At 48.1% G+C, this 21,030-nt stretch overlaps 3 protein-coding genes across 4 annotated transcripts in view; 1 reads left to right on the forward strand and 2 right to left on the reverse strand.

The window, feature by feature from the left end:
• The window catches only part of P2ry14 (purinergic receptor P2Y14), a 32,519-nt gene extending 31,495 nt beyond the window's left edge, over positions 1-1,024 (reverse strand). Inside the window, exons 1-2 of the mRNA XM_027934057.3 lie at positions 985-1,024; positions 194-325 (exon numbers count right to left, since the gene is read on the reverse strand). The gene's annotated coding sequence lies outside the window, so the exon portion shown is untranslated. The remainder of the gene's footprint in view (positions 1-193; positions 326-984) is intronic.
• Positions 1-21,030, forward strand: part of Med12l (mediator complex subunit 12L) — a 263,138-nt gene that overhangs the window by 135,014 nt on the left and 107,094 nt on the right. The gene's annotated exons all lie outside the window — the stretch shown is intronic.
• Positions 15,245-20,705, reverse strand: Gpr87 (G protein-coupled receptor 87). The gene is made up of 2 exons (XM_027934058.1): positions 20,655-20,705; positions 15,245-16,288 (listed from the first exon to the last, which is right to left on the reverse strand). Exons 1-2 carry the CDS (start codon positions 20,686-20,688, stop codon positions 15,246-15,248), a joined length of 1,077 nt encoding a protein of 358 aa, XP_027789859.1. The 5' UTR covers positions 20,689-20,705; the 3' UTR covers position 15,245.

Consider the following 21,030-nt stretch of genomic DNA (forward strand, 5'->3'; position numbering starts at 1 on the left):
GGGTTGCTCAATAATAATAATAGCAAGTCTATTAACATGAAAACCAATTATAGCTCTCAACAAAAAATGACTTCCCTAGGCAGCTCTGGGGGGTAAACACTCCCCCCCCCACACTGCCAGCACTGTCGCCACCTTGGCCACCAACCCCCTCCCCATCTATTCAGGTGGTTTCCCAGAGAAGTTCTTTCCCTACCTGTTCTGGTGCTTTGCCTGGGAGTCAGATGGCGCTCATTTCAGAATCCCTCTCAAGGTGGAGACCTGAGGAGCTCTGAGGAGCTCTGCTGCAGAGTTCTGCTCATCTTCAGGAGCAGATGAAAATCAGGAACTGAGAGAAACCACGAGATAATGGGCTGGTCTCCGCTCTGCTGCAGTGGGCAGTTAGACCTGGTGAGGCTGGGAAGTGGCAGCGCGTTGGGAGGCCTCAATGGCTTGGTGTGTGGGTGTCAGGCTGACCTCTGACCTCTGCACGAGTTCCTTTTCCTTCAGTAATGCAAAAACCATCTACTTTTTTTTTTCTTTTCCAAAATTTCTGCACTTTCTCCCACATCTCTGTATCAGCCAGTGAACAGCCAGGCAACAACCCAAACAGTTTTTCTTTCCTAACTCTGTCATTGGCGAATACAACACATGGAAAGAGATGGGGGAACAGATACAGTCACCCAGGAGGAGACTACAGGGCCCACCTGGCATCCCCAGCTGGATGCTGAGTGGCGCTGCCTTGGAATGCAGAGGCAGCCTTGGCTAAGGAGGCATTACGGCACCAGTGAGTCCCTCTAAGTACACCACCCCTTGGCACTCATGGGAGATGGGTTCCAGGACCCCTCAGATGCCAAAGTCTATGGATGCTCAATTATGCCCCCTACAGAAAATGGTTTAGTGTCGCGTGTAACCATGCAAAACTACTTCAACCAGCTTTTCTGCTGTTGTGACCAAAAGACCTGATAAGAACAGCCTTGGGGGAGGAAAAGGTTATTTGGGGCTCACGGTTTCGGAGGCCTCAGTGCACAGGCGGCCTTCTCCTTAGCTCTGGGTCCAGGTGACGCAGGGCAGCTTTGAGAAGGGCTGTGGAGTAGGAAAGCCGCTCAGGACATGACAGTCAGGAAGCAGAGTTCACCAGGAACAAAATGTAAACCCCAAGGCACGCCTCCAAGGCCCACCTCCTGCAGCCACACCTATCTGCCTGCAGTCACCACCCAGTTAATCGCCACTGGAAGGTTAATGCACTGACTAGGTTAAGGCTCTCCTGGCCCTGAGCCTTCTTGCATTCTCATACATGAGCTCTGGGGACACCTCATACCTAGACCATGAAAACATCTTCCTGTATACTTTAAATCCTCTCAGATTACTGATAATACCTAACGCAGTGTGAATGCTCTGGAAATAGTCATTGTGTATTGTTGGGTGTTGTGGCAACGAGAAGTCTGCCCACGTTCAGCACAGATGCAGTTTGTCTTTGGAGTGTTCTCCATGTGTGGTTGGTTGAGCCTCAGGGTGTGGAACTCATGGACACAGAGGCCTTCTCAGTGTGCATGACTCAGAAGGAAGGAAAGCTCTGACCTGGGAGATGCCATGGCCGCCCCTGTATCTTGGGGAGCTTGCTCCAGCTGTCCCGTGGCCAAGTCCCGGCTCAGGCTCACATCTGATGTTCACTTTCCCTGTGCACATGAGCTGTTGGCAGTTGCCCTCGGGCACTGTGGTCAGTGCTGTGACAGGACGGGCTCTCGTGGGCTGCAGGGTGCTTGACAGGCAGCAGGCCATGCTCTGACACTACGAGGCAGTGGCAGCTGAAGCAGGCCCTCGTTCTTTCCCTCTCGAGGTGCGTTTTCTTATTTTGTGCCTCATCTGCAAATTTAATAGTCACGGTTGGTCCTCAGACAGAGGCCTGAGGGGCCTGGAGCTGGTGGGAAGCCCCTGCTTGGCTCCGCCTGAGGGTCACCTTTTGCAGACTTCCCAGACCTATCAGCCCTCACGGCTACTTTGACTGCAGGGATGGGGACTCCGCTGTTGGTGAGGCCTGTCCACCTCAGCTCCTGAGGTCTGCCCTAGGAGATCCCTTCAGAGGCCAGTCATTACTAGGGGCACTGCAATTCCCAGATGGAGCACTCTGTGTCGGGGTGGGGGAGCTGCTTGTGCATGGTGTCTCTAAGTGGGGGTCGTGTTCACTGGGCTGGCGGCAGGTACCCGCTTGTGCTATCCTGTCCCTCCTGACTTTCTGTGGGGTGCTGCACATACCTGTCACTGAGGGTGATGGGGAGGACGTTCTACCTTCCTTGCCTGGAGCTGTTTGCATGTCCTCTCAGTTCCAGGAGTCTTGAAGCCAGAGGTCATCCCTCCAGTGATGCAGGTGAGCTAGTGAAACCCTGGGGAGTAGGGGGATGCAGGAATGGGCTGGCACAGCCTCCTGTGGATGGGCCAGTGTGACCTAGGCTGCTGTAGGTGCTGTCCTTAGCACACAGTGTGTTTTAGCCCATTGAGAACTTCTGACAGTTTAGTGGGCTGGGTAGATTCCCTTCCTCCCCCAGCCCCATGTTTTTCTTAAAGAATGAGGAAACTGAGGCCTGGAGAGGCCAAGTCAGGTCCCGTTGCTCCCAGAGCTGGGATTGGAGCCCTGGAAGATCATCTCCCCAGCCTGTGCTCTGACCCTTTGTTCGTGTCTCAATTTAAGACTGGAGAACCTGTGTAGACCTAACACCTCAGGGGCTAACCCAGAACCTGACTGTGTCGTATTGTGCTGGGACAGCCAGTTAACGACCCCTGTTTTATAGTCTTATTGGCAGGTACCAGGGAAAGGGTGGGAGAGAGGGAACCGCCAGATGGCCACCATAAGGGAGGCCCATCCTCAAGGTCACAGACAACTCGCATACCCTTGATAGGGGAGCATTGAACCCAGGGACATTTTACCACTGTGTCCCATCCCCAGCCCTTTTATTTTGAGACAGAGTCATACTAAGTTGATTAGGGCCTCACTAACTTCCCCAGATGAGGCTTAAACTGCGATTCCCCTGCCTTAACCTCCTGAGGTATTGGGATTGCAGGTATGTGCCACTGCACCTGGCTCTGTGTGTGCTGTTAAGGTTGCATGTCTTAGGACAGACTGCCTACCTTAGTAGTTTGGGCATGGGGTACAGGGCTGGTCTTGGGGTTCTTCTTTCCATTTTTAGGAGAACCTTTAAGGGAGAAGCCCCTCTGGGTGATCCTCCTCAAGTTGTTGCTACCTGTGGTCTCTGAAGCGTTTAGTTCTCTCTGGCTCTTTGAAGGCCTGGTTGACAGACCTGGCTGGCCTGTCACTGCGGAGCTTGTTCACTACTGATTCCAAGACCTGCTTCAGAGGAGCAGAGCTAGAATTCTGTGTTTTTGACTAAGGAATTGCCGTTTTCAAACATACAGGGACACTTCAGAAATAAGGCAGGGTGTGTGTCCCTGCCCTCCTCCTCCCTGCCTTGGGGCCCCTGTTCTAACACGGGAGGGACTTTTCTCTGTCCTGCCTTCTACCTGTTTCATCTGTCCATACACCCAGCTGCCTAGGCCCAGAATCCCGTCTCTGTCGCTTTGGACACTTATGTGGATCTGTGGCTTGAGAACAGAAGTTTTGAAGGACAGGGTGCTCCTAGGGTGGTGATAATGAGAAAGACTCAGACGGCCAAGGCAGCCACAGCCTAAGGCAGCCCAGGGAGGAAGGACAAGGGTCAGAAGGGGCGTCTGTGTCCGGGGTCTTTACACAGGCCCAGCGCCCTCATCTGGAGTGCTTGGGACCAGAATCGTTTCTTCATTTTAGATGTAGGTATAGACTTCACTGGTTGAGCAGCCCTGATCTTGAAGTTTGAAATGCTTCGGAATCAAACTTTTTGAACCCAACATTGGTGCTCAGGAGTTTCTGAATTTGGGAGAAGTTTGCATGTGGGGATGAGGGTGCCCCACTTGGATTCCGTTGTGTCTTCTCTCGTCGGTTTTTCCCCACTGGATGTCAACAGATGGCTTAAATTTGGTCTTATGCTGGGCATGGTGATGCACACCTGTCATCCCAGCAACCCTGGAGTCTAGGGCGGGAGCATCACAGGCCAGCCTCAGCAACTTAGACCCTATCTCAAAATAAAAAGGGCTGGGATGTGGCTCAGTGGTTAAGCACCGCTGGGTTTAATCCCCAGTACCAAAAAAAAAAAAAAAAAAAAACCCAAACAAAACAACCAGGAAACTAAACAAAAGTAAATCTGGCATTAGAACATCAGCTGTTCCGACTGTCATTAGTGGGGGGGCTAGCCCGTCCTGTCACCCAGACTTTGGAGACTTTTCCTCCTTGGACGCACGGACATGTCTGTGAGTGTCAGCAGGATTCACAATGCGCCTTCCCTCTGTCATGCTTTTATGTAAGGTCGTGCTGGGAGTTTGTGTTCATGGTTGAGTGAAAAGATCAGCTTGTAGGCCTCTTTCTCCTCGAGAAGTCGACATTAGCATCTTATTGTTTGGGGGGAATTTAGCTCGACAGGCAATATTTATTGACTTTAAAACCTTCACATGTCCTTTAAATTAGTTATCTGTGACCTTTACCAGCACAGACACCTTGGCTTCAGTTAACACTCAGCACCAGAAGTAGTACAAAGTAATAAGAAAATAGTGATAACTACCAGAGGGGCATGGTCCCGTCTTCCAGGAGTCTTGTGCCAAAAACTAAATGAATAAGTAAATAAAAGAAAAAATTTATAGCTAAAATGGTCCACATTTGCTTTCCCCTGACCTATGTGTTTTGATTCATGCTAAGCAGTTCCTGTTCCCATCGCCCCTTGTGGAATCCTGACCCTACAGTTCTGTGGGATTTCATCCTGGTGGTTCTTTGTTTTTGTTTTGTCAAAATTGTCCACAGAACCCTGGTGGCAGCTGGCGCAGCCCACCAGACCTGCACACACATGCTCCCTGCCGCTTTAGCTCTGTTTCCAGGCAGGGCCCCCTCATTGGAAATGAGACTGGCTATATATAAACCCCCCTGAGTATTCAGACTGCAGATGAGCGGGTCCAGCACACGTGACGCCAGATGTGCTGTTATTGTTTCCAGGGAGCTTGTATCTGTGCCCATAAAAGCTCGCTTTTCTCAGCCTGATTCCATAAACATACTATTTTGTTTGTTATCCCAAAAATTCAACTCTGTGTGATTCTTAACATCATGTATTTAGAAACTTTTTTAAAAAAGTAAACATCAAGAAAACCTCAAGGTTAAAGCTGCATCCCAGATCTTCCTAGTTTCTTTGCTGGGTAGAGAGTGAGACAGGTGTACCTGTCCCTCCCCACCTGCCCCTGCTCCCTGACCCCTCCCCACCTGCCCCTTCTCACTGGCCACTCCTCACCTGCCCCTCCTCACTGGCCCCTCTCCACCTGCCCCTCCCCACTGACCCTCCCTACCGTCCCCTCCTCACCCTCCCTGTCCCCATTGCCCCTTCCCCACCTGCCCCTCTTCACTGGCCCCTCCCCACCTGGCCCTTCTTCACTGCCCCCTCTCCACCTGCCCCCTCCCCTCTTGCCCCCTCCCCTCTTGCCCCTCCTCACCTGCCCCTCCCAACCTGCTGTTTGGAAATGGGTTCCTGTGAGCCTGTGGTTCTTCAGTATGCATAATTCACTCAACCAGTCTATTGATGGTCATTTACATAAATGTGAGCATTTCCCCAAGAATTCATTTTAACCCCATAGCCGCTATTACTGGCTTACATAATTTTTTTTTTTTTTTTTAAGAAAGACCTCAGTGTCCAGTAGTTTATCCTGGCATGTGTGTTTTTAGGTAGGGCTGGGGTGGTCCCCAGAAGAATTCCATGGGCAGTGAGAGAGCCCAGTGGGGTGAGAATGCAGAGGATCCTAGCACAGGGCCCTTGAACACCACAGAACTGTGCCCCGCATGGGGCATTTCCAGGAAGGGAGAGTGGGGTCCGCTGAAAGAGCTGTCGGGCCTGCCTGCTGAGTGCCCGTGGACTCACAGAGTGGGGAGAGTCAGCCTGTAGGTATTGAGGAACAGTGGCATCGCAAAGACGCATCATGCTGAGTTGTTCAGGATTCAGCCATGTGAAATATGGGGGGATTGTAGTAAAATAATTGATAATGTGCTTTTTTACAGTGTGGCTGGACAACCTTATGTATAGACCGTGGCTTTCTGTGTCCTTCTCTGAGGCATTAAGTCCAGCCAGTGTTCGTTTATGGACTGCTGTGGGGCTGGGGAGAAGGAGCCATGTCACTGGCACTGCATGGCGAAGCACTGCCCCTGTCAACCTTCTCCTAATGGGTGACGGGCCCAGAAAGTCATTGGCAGGCATCCTGCTTTCACCCCAGGGTGACATTAAGAAAACCTTCTGCTGCAGCACCACCACCTTCTAGAGGCTGAGAGAAGCAGCCATTTACAAAAAGGAACCTATTTTAGGGACGGTTCACAAACCTTATTACTTTGGTGTCAGCACCGATGTCCAAGGTCATGTCATGAGTTAAATACCTTTAGTTAGTTGAAATATCTTCACTTTTAATTAGTTGATGTGCTCAAAGAGTTTTTTTTTTTTTAAATGGTCGATGTTCTTATTTAATTTCAACTGAAAGAGAAATAAATTTCAGTTGATGTTAACAAGGAATCAAAGTTTTGAACTTTCTTAAAAAACAAAAACTATGGTTTTTGGGAAAGATGCTCAGAAAGCAGTAGCAGTAGTTTTCTTTGTAACTCAGGTCTCAGAGACACATCATTTCTTATTGTCTTCATTCTGTTCACATAGCTTTTAGGACTCACCTGATTGCTGGGTGTGGTGGCACATATCTGTAGGGAGGCTGAGGCAGGAGGATCACAAGTTCAAGCCCAGCCTAGGCAATTTAGGGAGTCCCGAAGTAACTTAGCAAAAACCTGTCTTAAATAAAAAAAAAAAAAAAAAAAAAAAGGGCTCAGGATGTTGCTCACAGGCAAAGCACCGCTGGGTTCAATCTCCAATTTAAAAAAAAAAAAAATTTGCTGTTTCCATCTTCGGCCCTGAGACCTCTGTGGTGCTGGTACACTTCTGAAGCAGCCTGTGGTTTTATATTATGTCTCATAAGATCAGGCAGTGGCTGTCCTTGCTGCCTCTCTTCTTTGGTATCCCCAGTGTCCTCTACCATAGGAGGTGCTTAGAAGTGTTTGTTGAGTGAATACCTTACTACAATATCGGAGACCGGGAGGACCCTCAGCTCCGTCCCCGGGTTCTGTAAGTAAACACAAGTGAGGCAAGGGGACTAATCTGAAGAGTGATTATGAATAGTTTAAATAATATCATCCCAGGAGTGTTGAATCGTCTCATCGCTCTCATCCGCACACTCTAGGGCTTCTTTGTGGGTGTCTGAAGACTGCTGTGATTCATGATTCACCTGGAACAGGTCACTCAGAGGTGGCACCCACTCTCTGAGACAGTCCATCCACTTAGCGCTGTGATGGTCCAGCTTTCCTGGCAGTCTCTACAGGAAGCTGGGAAAGTGAGTTGTGAAGTTCCTGAGAGGCTCGGGCCGGAGCCCCAGCCACAGAGGCTACTTGTCCACACGTGGGGACGCCTGGGCACCGGGGCTCAACAGGTGCCGGTGGAGTGCCTGTGTCATTGGGACTTGGGAAGCTACACTGAGAGGAGGTGCACTGCAGGGTATGGGCATGTTCCAGCTGAGTGCGCCCAGCTGAGGTCACAGCAGGGTCCTGCGCCTAGGGCACACTGTGGTGATGGGGCTGAGCCAGGGTTCCCACTGGTGGAGGGTCTGCAGATACCCTTAGAAAGACGGTGCCCCTTAGAAAGTCAGCTTGACAGGGAAGTCTTGGTGTTTTTAGGCGGCCAGTGTGGAGACAGCTGTGGTTCATAATTGAGACCATAATCATGCTGTTTCCTATGGGCTGGTCAGTTTGACCCACAGGAGGAATCAGTGAGACTGAATTTCTGTCTTGGTCCCTGGCAGGCCACCCCTGGTCATACGGTGGTGGTGTGGTCTGAATGTCTGTGCCCCTTCACTTTCCCTGTGTCCAGTCTAGCCCTCGCTGTGCTGGTATTTAGAGGAGTGGCCTCTGGGAGTGACTGAGCCACATGGTGGGGCCTCCTCTAGGTGAGCCTTATGAGGGAGGCTGGGGCCTCAGCTGCTCCTTTTGCCCTCCTGCCCTGTGAGGGCACAGGAGGTGCCATCTGTGAGGGATTGGTCCTTTTCTGGCACCCAGTCTGCCTGAGCCTGGGTCAGGGCTCTGCAGCCTCCAGCTCTGTAGTAGTACATTTCTTTTGCTCATGAATTACCCAGTTTATTTTATTATAGCAGCAGGAAGGATCTAAGGTGGGTGAGCAGGATGAGAATGCTGGTCACACTGCGTGACACATCAGAATTCAGGGATGAATTCTAGTTGATGCTAGGCAGGGGTCAAGGTTTAGACTAGTGTCACAGACTGGAAGATCAATGCAGGGGCTGCTGGGCTGCTGTGGGCTCTGGCGCAGCTGGCCTCTTCCAGAGAGGCACAGACTTCCTGCAGGTGGCGCTAGTGCAGCCCTCTGCTGAGGTCCAAGGGCGCCTGTGGCCTGCGGGGCTCCGCCTCCTGATGGGCTCTGCAGGGTGGTGCCTTGGTAGGGCAAGGGCAACCTCCATCTCCAAGGAGGTCCTGAAATCAGACTGTTTTGCACCTGGAGGTAAAAGTGTTAAGAAAGGTTTGTGACGGCTTTGCTTTGAAGAAGAAAAAGAGTATAAATTAGAATTTAGATAACGTCTTCCTTCAGGAAACAAGAGCAGAGAGAAAGGTTCAGTTTGGGTGGGCTGTGTTCTTTCTGGGGCTTTAAGCAAAAATCTCAAACAGTGAGCACCAAGCCAGGAAACGACATACCCAGGCTCCTAGGAGACTGCAAGTGTTAATATAGTTGGGCTAAAAGCATTTGATAACCTGAGTAATTAAGCAGGCTTTGGTAATTACTGGTAATACCTGGAGAAGTGCATTTCTGGGGGTGCATTGGTAGACATTGGTGTAGGGCTATTGATGGCAGTGAGGAACAGAGGGGGGTCATGGGTAGGTGAGGTGGGGCAGGGGAGTGTGCAGCCCCATGAGAACCTGGACTTTGGAGTCGCACCCCCTCACACCTTCTCTGTCTTCCTTCCCAGCCTTATACTGAGCCTCTGCTGGCGCCTCCCCACCCAGGTCTGTGAAGCGGGGGTGGGGGGGTGGGGGGTGGGGGGGGTGGTGACCGCATGCCTTCCATAGCGTTGTTGTGCGGATGAAGGAATTCTGTGTGTAGAGGGCTTTGGACCATGACTGGCACACACTGTACAAGATTTTATCATTATCTGTTTTTAATTTGCCTCATGAGTTTTTCTGGGAGATGTTTGTTTCTATGTATCTATAAAGAGTTGTCTTTAAATAAACATTTGTAGAATACACTGAACTTCAAAGCAGGCGTCTTGTGTGAAGTTCAGATACAGACCGCACAGAGATCGTTTCCTTTCTTTTTCCCATTTTTGTGATTGTGTAGAATTGGAAATGAAAAAAATGTGCCTCATTCTTCCCTTTGGACATTGTTCAGTCCCTCTGTAAGTCAGCTTAGCTCTTACTGACAGCTGGACCGCTGGGTTTCCATGTGGTTGAACATGTTCTTCTCTTTTTGCAAATACTGTAGCAATACAGACCGGAGTTTCCTAGGAATGTAGCCTAGGGTGCAGTCTCCCAGAGGGGAGACTCTGAGGTATTTCCTTGTTGTGGATGGTGGCTGGCCTGGGTGACGGTGTCATACCAGGGCGACCTGTGCTCTCCACCAAGCTATTCTCAGGGCGCAAGACCGGCTTATCAACATTGGAGCCTGAAATTTATATCTGTTTTTCACAGGAGGTGTATTTTTGCCTAGTTCCATGTATATTAACCAGTATTTTACAGGAATGGAGCTTTTGTTTATCTAATTTGGAAATGTCTGAGAGTTCCTCATTGTAGAAGTCACATCACTGGTGGTGGTGACATAGGGGCATTGGTCGCAACCCTGGTGGCTCTTGAGTCCCCATCATTGAATGTGTAGGTGCTGGCATCCGACATCTTCACACAGAATGACGAGTGGTATCTCCTTCACTGTTTGCAAACTGCATTGCATATCACTTGCAAATTCCTCTGTTTCTCGTATTGTGATTATGGTCACACACACAGAGACAGTCAGTCTGGGTCTCACAGCTGTGACATGCATCTGTTTGGGCTATCATGATTCGATTAAATGGACCCATCTTTCAGCAACACAAGTTGAGTTTTAGCTACCATGGTTTATTGACTGTGCATAATTGCATGAAGTATGAACTTCACTGCCAGCTCTCCCATTCATAGATCATGGTTAGGTGACCGAGCGTTTCACTTCTTTGACACCCTCTCAGTAGCAGCCCCCTGCACACCTGCTGCTACTCACTGTTCACGCACAGGCACCAGAGTTTGTGGTTGTGTTGCCTCGCTCGCCAGCAACGACAGCCTGACATTTACAAAAAGACCTCATCGAAAGAGTTGACCAATGAAGATGAACACAAAGAAGTGAAAAGGGACAGTTCAGGAAGTGAAATTCTCCTCAAATGTAAAGAGAAACCCATTAGAAGTAGCTGCTGTGGGAATGCTGGCTGGCCAGGAACCTTACCCAAGCAGGCCCACAGCTTCAGCGAGCTTGGCGTGGACAAAAGTGTGAGCAGTCCCAGGGAGAGCAGTGCTGGAGGTCCTGCTGGGTGAAGGGGCCCTTGAGTTCATTCATGACATTCAAGGGGCAAAGAACACAATGTTGGAAGGTGGTTCAGCTCAGGAGCACGACAATCCACAAGGCACAGAGGAGAGGATTGTAAGGAAAATACCAAGGAGAAGCCATCATTCAAAGGCATGCGAACAGTTCAGGCTTTTGGAAAAAGTTCATTTTTGGTAATTGACGGATGACTTTGAGCATGTGGAAGGTGTTTTGATTAGACTAGTAGCAGCCCCTGAAGCACTGGATGAGATATTTAAAGACTGTTTAGACACTGTCATGGTTTAAGGGACAGGTCTCATTTTTTTCACAGAATCCATTAACCCTGCTTACATGAACTGTGTGTTTGTGCCTGTGTACCTGTGCAAGTGTCCAGAATGCCGTTGGAAAGCCTTGTATGGAGCATGTAAACCTAGACTTGGACTTGGAGGCTCTGGGAAATCTGGTGACATTTGTGACTGTGTTTATAAGTGAGGCTAATTTAATCAGGCATTTCTGAGAGTTGTGGAAGTGCCCAGACTAAAGCATTGGGTATTCTCCTGCATAGTTCAAGATAGAAACTGGACAGTTTACTAAGAATATTTGCCTATGAAACAAATAATGGGATTTCCAACTTAGTTCTTTTATCTTAGTTTCCGAATGAAGAGGGAAAGAAATGTGTGACCATGAGCCACATTGGCCATTTTTATAATTTTAGTTGAGTTCTTCTGTGGCTTATAAGAAAAATTTAAGAGCATTCAAAGTGAAAGTTGCTGTTTGAATCTTATGGGTTTCTTGATTATTTAAAGCTGAAAGTTTCATTCTTTCCTCTTCAGTTCTGGTGTTTTTTTTTTGGTGTTGTTGAAACCATTGGTAAGCTACACTTTATTTTTAATTTTTCTGTTATTTTGGAAAGAGCAGCCACTATTTTTAGTAACATTTTCACACGAAATCCCTGTGTTACTGCCACCCTTTCAGTTCTTGTTCCCTTTTTATAGCTGTATGATGACTTCCTGTAGGTGTTAATTACTCCTTCCAGATATTTCTATCTCACCCTGCTCCAGGCGACTCAGGTAAACCTTGGAATAGGTTACATTATGGACCTCTAAGGGGAGGCTAGCCACAGTCTCAGCTGCCCTGCTGGGTGGCGGGCTGTGAGCAGCACACAGGTTGTTTCTCAGCCTGTTTTGACGCTTACCACCACGAGGTGGTGCTGGTGGGCTGGGAGTGCGCTCCAACCCCCCCCCCCCCGCCCCCCCATGATAGGAAGTACTTTAGGAAGTCACTTAGGATTATCCAGAGATTGTTTTATATCATGCTGAACTCGCTGTCATTTTACATGGTGTGTGCCTAATAAGCATTTATTGATTTGTTAGTTTCTTGTGTTTACTCAGGGAAAAATCTTTATGTACAGGGTTTGAGTAATCCTCAGCTTTATTTTGTTCTCAAGATTTTTTTTTTTTGGGGGGGGGCGGTATTGCTGGGCATTGAACCCAGGGTCTTATGCATGCGAGGCAAGCACTTTACCAACTGAGCAGTCCCAGCCCCTTGAGTTTCTGTTTCCCTTAGCACATCTCATTTCTCTGTAGTGAGTGTAGCATTTCTTAAAGTGTACTCGCTTGTGTGCATATGCACACACGTATAATATTTTGCCTTGAATATTTAATCTATAGTTACGCATTTTCCTAGGCAGTGTTCTCTTAAGTCTTTAGCTGAGAAATAAAATATTGCATAGTATTTGGAAATATTTATCAAGAGGCTTTATAAATACAACTGGGTCAATAATACACAAATTGAAAGATATTCTACAAGATGGGTTATTTTGAATATCAGCTTTATGGAGAATATCAAAATCCCCTTTAGGAAATTCTTTGTTTTTCTTCTGAATAAAAGGAAGAATAAGAATGGAATTTTATTGCTGTAAAAAGGATACTGAAGTGTTGCATATACATTAAGCATCCCTAATTTGCAAATCTGGAGTCTAAATGCTCAAAGACCTGACTCAATGCCATAGTGGTAGACTCTACCTCTGGCCCCAGGTGCTGGACTACAGTTGGCACAGAGGCCACAGCAAATGTGGTGTGTTATTACCTTCTGGTCGTGTGTGTTAGGCACAGGTGAAACAAATGAGTTGTGAGAGTGTCTCTAAGATACTTCATTAGGTATGTGCAAATATTACAAAACTCTGAAACCTTCTTTCCCAAACATTTTAGATAAGAAATATTCAACCTGTTTAACCCAAAATCCTTGAATATGAGATTTTGTATTTCATATTTGAGAATATTTCCAAATTGACAATTTTGAAAAAGCAATTAAATAGATTTTTCTTTTTCTTTATTATTAATGGAATATTATGTTCTACTTTCCGACATTAGAATCATATTTTGGACTGTTTCTATTGTAATTATTTTACTCATGGAAATGATCCATTCTTTGTTTGCCTGGATAAATGATTTGTGGGAATACAAGCCTATGATTTTGATGGCTTTTGTCACATGACTTTTTAAGAATGGGGATAATAATGCTCTCTTTCTACTTTTTCTAAGTCACTGTTTTAAGAGGTCCCATTGATTATTAAATGCCATTTCAGAGAAACAAAACCACCATCCTGTTAGATGAGCCCATAACTTAGGGCACATCTTTGTGTAAGTTTCTAATTTTAGAAACATTCAAAGGGTTTTGAAATACCCTAAAGACCTCCTAAAATGGAGGCCTGGAGCAGAGGATGGGGCCAGGTCTGGAGTAAACCCCCGAGTCTGGATGGAGCTGCGTATTCAACAGCATCCATCCCTGTGAAGTGGGTTGTAGGTGGAGGAAATGCAGTAGAGAGGGTGGTCCCGTGGCAGGAGGTTATTGTCCTCGATGGGACGCTGAGCCTCCTTGCACAGGGTGGGTGTGATTCTTCCCAGTGTCCTGGGGAGGAAGGAAGAGACCTTAGCCTTTCCTACCAGCACCTCATTGGCTCATCTATAGCACATCTTTCCTAATCCAGCTAGGGGCACAGAGCAACCAGGGTGGCCAGTGAATGACCAGGTGCGGTGTGTGCAGTTACGTATTCTAATGCCCCCTGCAGGTGTGGAGTGGACATGTTGGTGGAGGGATGGATGTTTTGATAGAAGATGTCAGATAATTGTTTTAATTCCTTTCCCACCAACTCCTCTGCCAGATGACCTCGCTTGTGGGTAGTCTGGGGTTCCTGAGGGTAGGGGGAGGTCACCCTGCATAAGTTACTCTTGCACCCTAAGTTTTGTTCACTTTCAGCTTCTGACTTAGAATTCCTCAGACAGCTCACGGGTGTGGGGTGAAGTATGTGCGTACTGTGCACGTGTGTCCCCTCTCCTTGCAACTGCAGCGCGCTCTATTAGGCAGCAGACTGCCCCCCTGCCCCTGGTCCTCCATCCGTGCTTCCCCTCTCCCTCCTAGGTCAGGGAACAAACCTGGCATTCCTCCTGGCTCTCACAGCTGGCGGTGCTGCTAACGCAGGAACCCCTGAGGTGTACATTGAAGAAAGGAAACATTCTGAGATTTAAGAGGCCACTCCTGTACATTTTGACTTGACAGTGAGCTCTGCCTTTCATCTAAGCTATAGTTTTACACCAGTATTCCTATTAGAGGTTGGGAATAATTATAGGGAAGAACATTTTACTAACAGTCTTCCTAAAGTAAAAAGATTGTTAAGTGACTGTTTGATGAATGAAATGTACTTATTAGCTAAGCCTCTGTGTTTTCTTCTCTGCCTTTAGTATGTGAGGACTTAAACTCATCGAAAAGGTAGTATGATAATGGGAAACGTCACTTCAGAGGACTATATCCAATGTAGTCTTTTCTTAATATTCATTTAAAATCATATTTAAAATCAATTTTTTGAACTTGCCGTTTTCAATATGTTGCTTTTACAGCTGAACTTCTTTCCGCTCCTCCCACCACACAATTTTTCTTATGTGCATAAGACCTTGTTAAGCACAGCCAGGGGACATTGGCCAGAGGTCTTGGAAGGCCTAGTAATCAATATTGACTCACTTATAAATAGTGGGCTGTTTGAAAACAGCCTTGTCTTTCCCAAATCTTTGTTTTTGTATTGGGGATTGAACTCGGGGGGTGCTGTACCACTGAGCTGCATCCCCAACACTAAAAAAAAAAAAAATAAAAAAAAAATATTTAGAGACAGGGTCTTGGTACATTGCTTAGTGCCTCGCTGAGTTGCTGAGGCTGGCTTTGAACTTTCGATCCTCCTGCCTAAGCCTCCTGAGCTGCTGCATTACAGGTGTGCACCACCACACCTGGCAGTCTTCCACAAATCTTAACCCTCAAGGCTAAAGAGATTTCTCTTTATACTTGTATTCTCTGCAAAAGTGACCTGGGGGCCGCAGCGTGTTCTGGGGGAAACTGCGGTGCCCCCGCCACCTCACTTTTCGCTGTGCCTGACTGCTTTTCTCAGTTCCAAATTACGCCCACTTTCACGTTCCTGTGGTTCTTTTCTAAATTCATGTTTTGATGGGCTCCAGCCACAGTAATGGAAAGTGACATTTATTTACACTCTGTACAAGGACCCCCACAGGGCCGCCCCCCGCCCCAGCCTCACACATCAGTATAGTCATAATATATGCGGACTTCCGACCTTCTGACACTCTGCAGTGACCTGATGCTCTCACTTCTGGTTCTGATATTGGATTTCTTGAACAACCTTCTTGAAAATGACCTGCACATGAAAAAGTAAATTATTGGATCCAGGCAAACGTTGCATGCAGACAAGAAAAGCGTCATTTCCTCGCAGTAGTACAGGATCTTGTGTGCGGACTCATCCAGGAGCCTGTCCAGGTGGCTGAAGGTGAAGGGGATCCTGCACAAGTGGTAGGGCAGGAAGCAGGTGAAGAACACGGCCACGACCACCCGGATGCTCTGGTTGTGCTTGCGCTTCCGGCTAGACTGGCTGATGAACTGCCGGCTGGATTTGTGGATGTACCTGGAAATGGCAATGTAGCAGCCGATCAGAATCACCAGCACTACCACGAACAGGCAGCTGTGGACATAGACGACAGCCCGATGCCACTGGATGCCTAGCGGGTTTTTGAGCCTCATGCAGTCGTGGATGTTCTCCTGGGTGGGCTGGACATTGGTGAGGATGATGTTTGGCAAGGACAGCAGAACGGTGACCGCCCACACGCAGCCAGACAGCACCTTCGTGAAGGTCACGCTGTACATGCGCGAGTCCCCAAAGGGCTTCACCACCTTCAGGTAGCGGTCGATGCTGATCAGCCCGAGGAACACGATGCACGTGTACATGTTTGCGTAAAACAGAACCGACGTGTATCTGCAGAGGATGAACTTGAAGTACCAGGGGCCAAAGCCTGCGTCGTGCACAATCCGAAAGGGAAATGTCAGCGTCATGACAAGGTCAGCCACCACTATGTTCTTGAGGTAAAATATGAAGCTGGTTTTATTCCTGATGTGGAAGAAGATCCACACGGCCAGCCCGTTCAGCAGGATGCTGGCCACGAAGAGGACCAGGTAGAGCACAGGCAGGATGATAGTGTCAAACTCATTGTGCAGGGTGGCATTCGCTCGGAACCCAGCACTGGAGTTACTTGAGGTGAGACTCCCTTGGCCGTGAGCCCCGTCATCTGCAGGAGAAATGAAGCAGGGGACATCAGTGAGTGGCATGCTCACCTGCCAGGGCCCCCGAGCTGTGGATGTGCTGCGGTGTTGGGAGTGGGATTCAGGGTGACCTCGGGAATTTAGGAACCAATTTAGCACTTTGTTAATGCTTTGAGAGGCTAGAGATTGGGTGGCCTCCCCTCCCCGACACCTGGTCCTGAGTGAAAAGTCATGCTCCTGATTCTCAGTGATTTGGCCTTTTGAAAATGGGCATTATCACTGTAGATTACCCTGACTTTTAATTCAGTGTTTGTCAGCATCACAAACAGAAGGAAGAAAATTGAAATTTTCTATAACAAGAAAGTAACATCCAGTGGGATGGTGATTTCTCCCTGGTCTTTGCCGCACTCTGCAGGTCCCCAACCCCCAGCACACCTGGTTTAAGCTGCGTGGTCCTCAGGAGTGGGGAAGGAGTTATTTTGAATTTTTGCCTGTGAATTCCTTATAATACTTGTGATTCTTTAAAAAAAAAATTAAATTTTTTTTTAAAATAAAAAGAAAATTTGTCTTCTAAAGTACAGCAAAGTCTAGGGTAGAAGTAAACCGACTTGCTCATTCTTCTAGGTCCATTTTCATTATTGTAGAAGTAATTAAGTTATAGGTAGGTGTGAAATCCCTAAGATAACCCGGGCTTGGATTACAGTCATCCCTAACTGTCATACTCCGTCTAGTGTATGTTTCGTAAAATGTGTTTGCATGGCTGAGAAGATCCACAGTCAAACACTGTTGTGTGGTCCAGTGGAAAAGCGCTGATTTTGTTTTCTGCTTGTTAGTATTTAAGTTTATGACCAAGGAACGCACTTGTTAAAGTAATTGCCGCCTGCTACAGTCGTCTTATTTACAAGGCTAGATTATACCTCTCATGCTTATTGCATGAGTTTTTAAAAATTTTAGCTTTCTTGAATTTTTGGCTCATGTGACTGAAGAATTCTCTCATACCATCCATCATATGGTCATGGAAATGGTTTACAAGCATTTATGTGCCAGCCATGAAAATGACCCCTGATCCCGTGTGTGGGAAGTGTGGAGGGACGGCTGCGGCTCTGTGCTCTATACCCCCCGCCACCTTCCTGCAGGGACACGCTTGCTCCCCAGGACTGTTCCCCTGTCACTGCACGGGGCAGGATGCTCAGACCAGCCTGCTGTGCTTCCTGCCAGTGGCTAGAGGTCCCTGAGCAGTCTCCTGGGAGCCTCCCCCTGGGCTGTGCTCTGGCTCTGACTCCTCAGCCTGCCCCTCTCTCCTCACAGCTGTCTGAGGGCCACTTCTCTCTCTGGCCTCTACCCAATTTCCTTAGAAGCCACTTCCCCCAGTGAAGCTCTTGGCCATTTGGTCTCAGTTTGCCATCTGCCCTTTTAGAGAGCCCTGACTGACACAATTTACAAATTCACTTTTTAAGAAGAAGATCACTTTCGAATTTTTACTTCCTGCTAATTAATAATATTTATTATAGTTGCATTTGTGTTTTAGAACGGTCTTATTTAGGTTTTGGTGTGATTTTACCTGCACTTCTCTAGATGATAGTCACTGTAGGATGTATTTTGTTTTCCTTCTTTGAAGAAGTGAACTAGGAAAGATTGTTTTGGTGATTATAATCCAAAAACAGGTTCTCAAATTGCTGCCTGGAATTTCAATGCAGGTTCTTCCTGATCAGCTTGGTCCTCATTCTAATTCTTCTCCCTTTATCCTTGCTGCGTTTTAAAACCTGGTTTTCCTGGCCTAAATACTCTTGTACAGGCTACTAATTTGTCCCTGGACTAGCCTGTTATGAGACCCACAGTATTATTAAGCTTTACACGTTTAAATGCCTGATTCAGCTGCCACCCGAATTACTGCTGCCAGTTTCAAATATTGTCTTGAACAGTATCATTCAAGCCTATTTTATTTAATAAAGTGTTGTGGTCTAGGTTGATTCTGCACCAGAAGACCCAAATTAGCATCAAAGCCATTAGAAGCTTCTCAGAAGTGTACTTTTAACCAGGATTAGATATCTGCTTGAATTGATTTACCCAATTAAATGACTAGCAGTAACTTTCATCTTTCCCAGAGCGGAACCCTTAGGGAGGCAGAGGGGTCAAGGATCCAACCTAGGGATCCAGCTTGAACTGGAGCAGGCCCAGTGCTGTGCCTTGGGACAGTTGCTTCTTCACTGAGTTCCAGAGCTTTTGAAAGGCCAGTGGGGGCTCTGGGGCTCCAGCAGACTGGTTGTGGGGTGTTTCAGCTCTTGCTGTTGCCCCCGGCTCTGTGCGCAAATCCACAGTGGAATGGAAAACCCACCCTCCTCCCGACATCCCTTGGGGATTGTGAGTCTGTTCACTATGTCATTATAATATCTTAGAGTTTAATTATATGAACCAGCACTCCTATTAGACCATCATCTACCTAGCAATTATGGATGTTATTAAAGACAGAGCCTTAAATCTGAGTGCCAAGAGACGTCTGTGTGTGTACTCCGTTCTGTACATGGAGACTGCCCAGCAGGACAGGGTTCCACTGCCCAGCAGGAAAGGGCTCCACTCCACAGTGGAGTGGAGCCGTTCTGTGGCTTCGATTCAGTCTGGTGTCCAGCCTGGAGATTTTGTTACCTCCACAATAGTGGCTTCCTTTGTGTACATGGGGACGAACACTGGAACATAGATCTTGTTAAACTCGGCTGGTGAGACCTGGACCTGGATTTACTTCATCCCCCATTCCACGCTGACAGCACAGCTTAAGCAGATTACTTGTTAAAACCTGTGCAGGGTTGTTTGTGAGCTAGCCAGGTAGTGGAGGGCCAAACACGGCTGCCTAGGAGCAGGTGAAGCCCACGCCTGTGGCTCTGACAGTCTCTGGATAGCATGGAGAGTTTGGCCAGCTTTCAGGGTTGGTCTGTGTCAGGCACCTCCTGCTGCCTGCTCAGCCCTTCCTCTACCACTGCCCTGCACTTTTTAGAACTTGCGTGTGCTCAGGAGCATCTCTCTGCCAGTGTCCCCGCTCAGGGGCACGATCATGGGAACCCTACGGCTTCCTTCACCTGGCCGTTCTATCACGTGCTGAGAAAGACCCGGCCAAGCAGAACCGCCTGGGGTGTCACCTGAGGGAAGTTCGAAGCTGCTTTTGCCACATAAGGGCTGCTGGTCTCTATATTTGTTGATTTCAGGGTGGGGTGCCTGCCTGTTTAGTGCAGGTGTGATGAAGACTACGTGGGGAGCAAAGAGCAAGACTGCTGGACCTGCCCACACCTTCCCCAGCAAACGGATGGGCATATGAGAACCCTGGTTCCATAAGAAGTTACCTGTGTATGACTCACAGGTGGCAGAGAGTCATGCACGTGTGCGTGTGTGCATGTGACAGAGGTGTGTGACAGGTGGGGGTCTGGCTGCTTGTAGCGGAATGGGCATCGGTCCTCTGTGCACGCATGTGTGCATTGGAGGACTTTGTGGGCTGTGTGGGCAGATCCAGAGCTAACCACACGTCACTTAAAATTAAAGTCCAGCTGAGCACAGGAACAAATTCCGCTTCTCCTCTGCATTACCTCTTTCAAGTGTGTGCATTCCTTACTCAATCCCCATGTGGCTGTTTATTGGCTATCACAGATTTGGAGAACGTCCCAAATGATAACACTTAATGAAACTGAGTGGGTAAGAGCTGTCCTGCTGGCTCCTGAGGGTTAAACGCATGTCCAAGTGGGACACATGTCATTCTGAGCATAGCATCTGGTCCATAGGAGGTGTGTGTGCATCCTGTAAGGTACCAAATTCAGTTTGTCTTGTTGACAGTGCCACACTGGGAGTGATAGGGACTGGTGGAGAGTTCTGGCACCTCTGATTGTGGGGAAACATTGTTGCTAACTGGGGTGTGTCACTCTCTGGCAAAAAATATGAAAGTGCCAACCTATGTCATTGCTCTCCCTGCCATGTGGGCATGAAGTCATGCAGATTACGGGTCTGCACTGCTTGCCCCAGTGGCTCTTGTAGGAGCTCTCAAATGTGGCACAGCAGAGGGGTCAAGGTTGCCTTGTGTCCCCTGGGGGGCTTCAGCGACCCTGGTCTAGACTACCCATGTGGACAGTCAGCTGTGCTTTGCTTTCATTTGCTTGGTTTTGCAGTCTTTCTCCAGGGGGTTGGTTTTGTCCCCTCAGAGGCAGCGTCTAGGTGAAGCCCAGTCTAAAGCAGTGATCCCGAGGGTGTCACCCTGGAGACACCATCCTTCTTGGCTGCCGCTTCTTACTTACTGAGAAGCAAGGCTAGCTGCTGGTTGGTGAGTGGTCCTGTAACCATGAGGGACCCCAAATCGCACACAGTGCAGAGAAGTCACTGATGGAGCACCCCCACCTCTTTCCCACAACAGCTTACTTGGTAGTCTGGCAAGTGTCAAGTTGAGCCCCATTCTTCAGTTATGCTTTGTGAGCAAAAATGCATGTCAGGATGCTCCGGGGGACGGCCGAGGCGTCGGATCAGCATCGGCGGTTCCTGGTTTGATTTCTAGAAAAAAGAAAAATGGCAAAAATTACAAAAAAACCTAACAAACAATAAAACAGTTGGGAAGGATTTTCTTTGGTTTGGGACTCAGGGGTGCTCTACCACTGAGCTACATCCCTTGCCCTTTTAATTTTTTTATTTTGAGACAGGGTCTTGCCACATTGCTGAGGCTGACCTCGCACTTGTGATCCTCCTGTCTCAGCCTCGTGAGTAGCTGGGATCATAGATCTGTGCCAGCAGGATTTTGAAT

The sequence above is a fragment of the Marmota flaviventris genome, chromosome 8 (assembly GCF_047511675.1).
Source record: "Marmota flaviventris isolate mMarFla1 chromosome 8, mMarFla1.hap1, whole genome shotgun sequence".
NCBI lineage: Eukaryota > Metazoa > Chordata > Mammalia > Rodentia > Sciuridae > Marmota > Marmota flaviventris.

Bases quoted from the DNA above. Each gene is read 5' to 3' on its own strand.
- Gpr87 (XM_027934058.1), bottom strand. From the start codon at position 20,688: ATGGGGCTCAACTTGACACTTGCCAGACTACCAA. The intron at 16,289-20,654 runs GTAAGCTGTTGT...TTTCTCCTGCAG, and splicing joins GACACTTGCCAGACTACCAA to ATGACGGGGCTCACGGCCAA.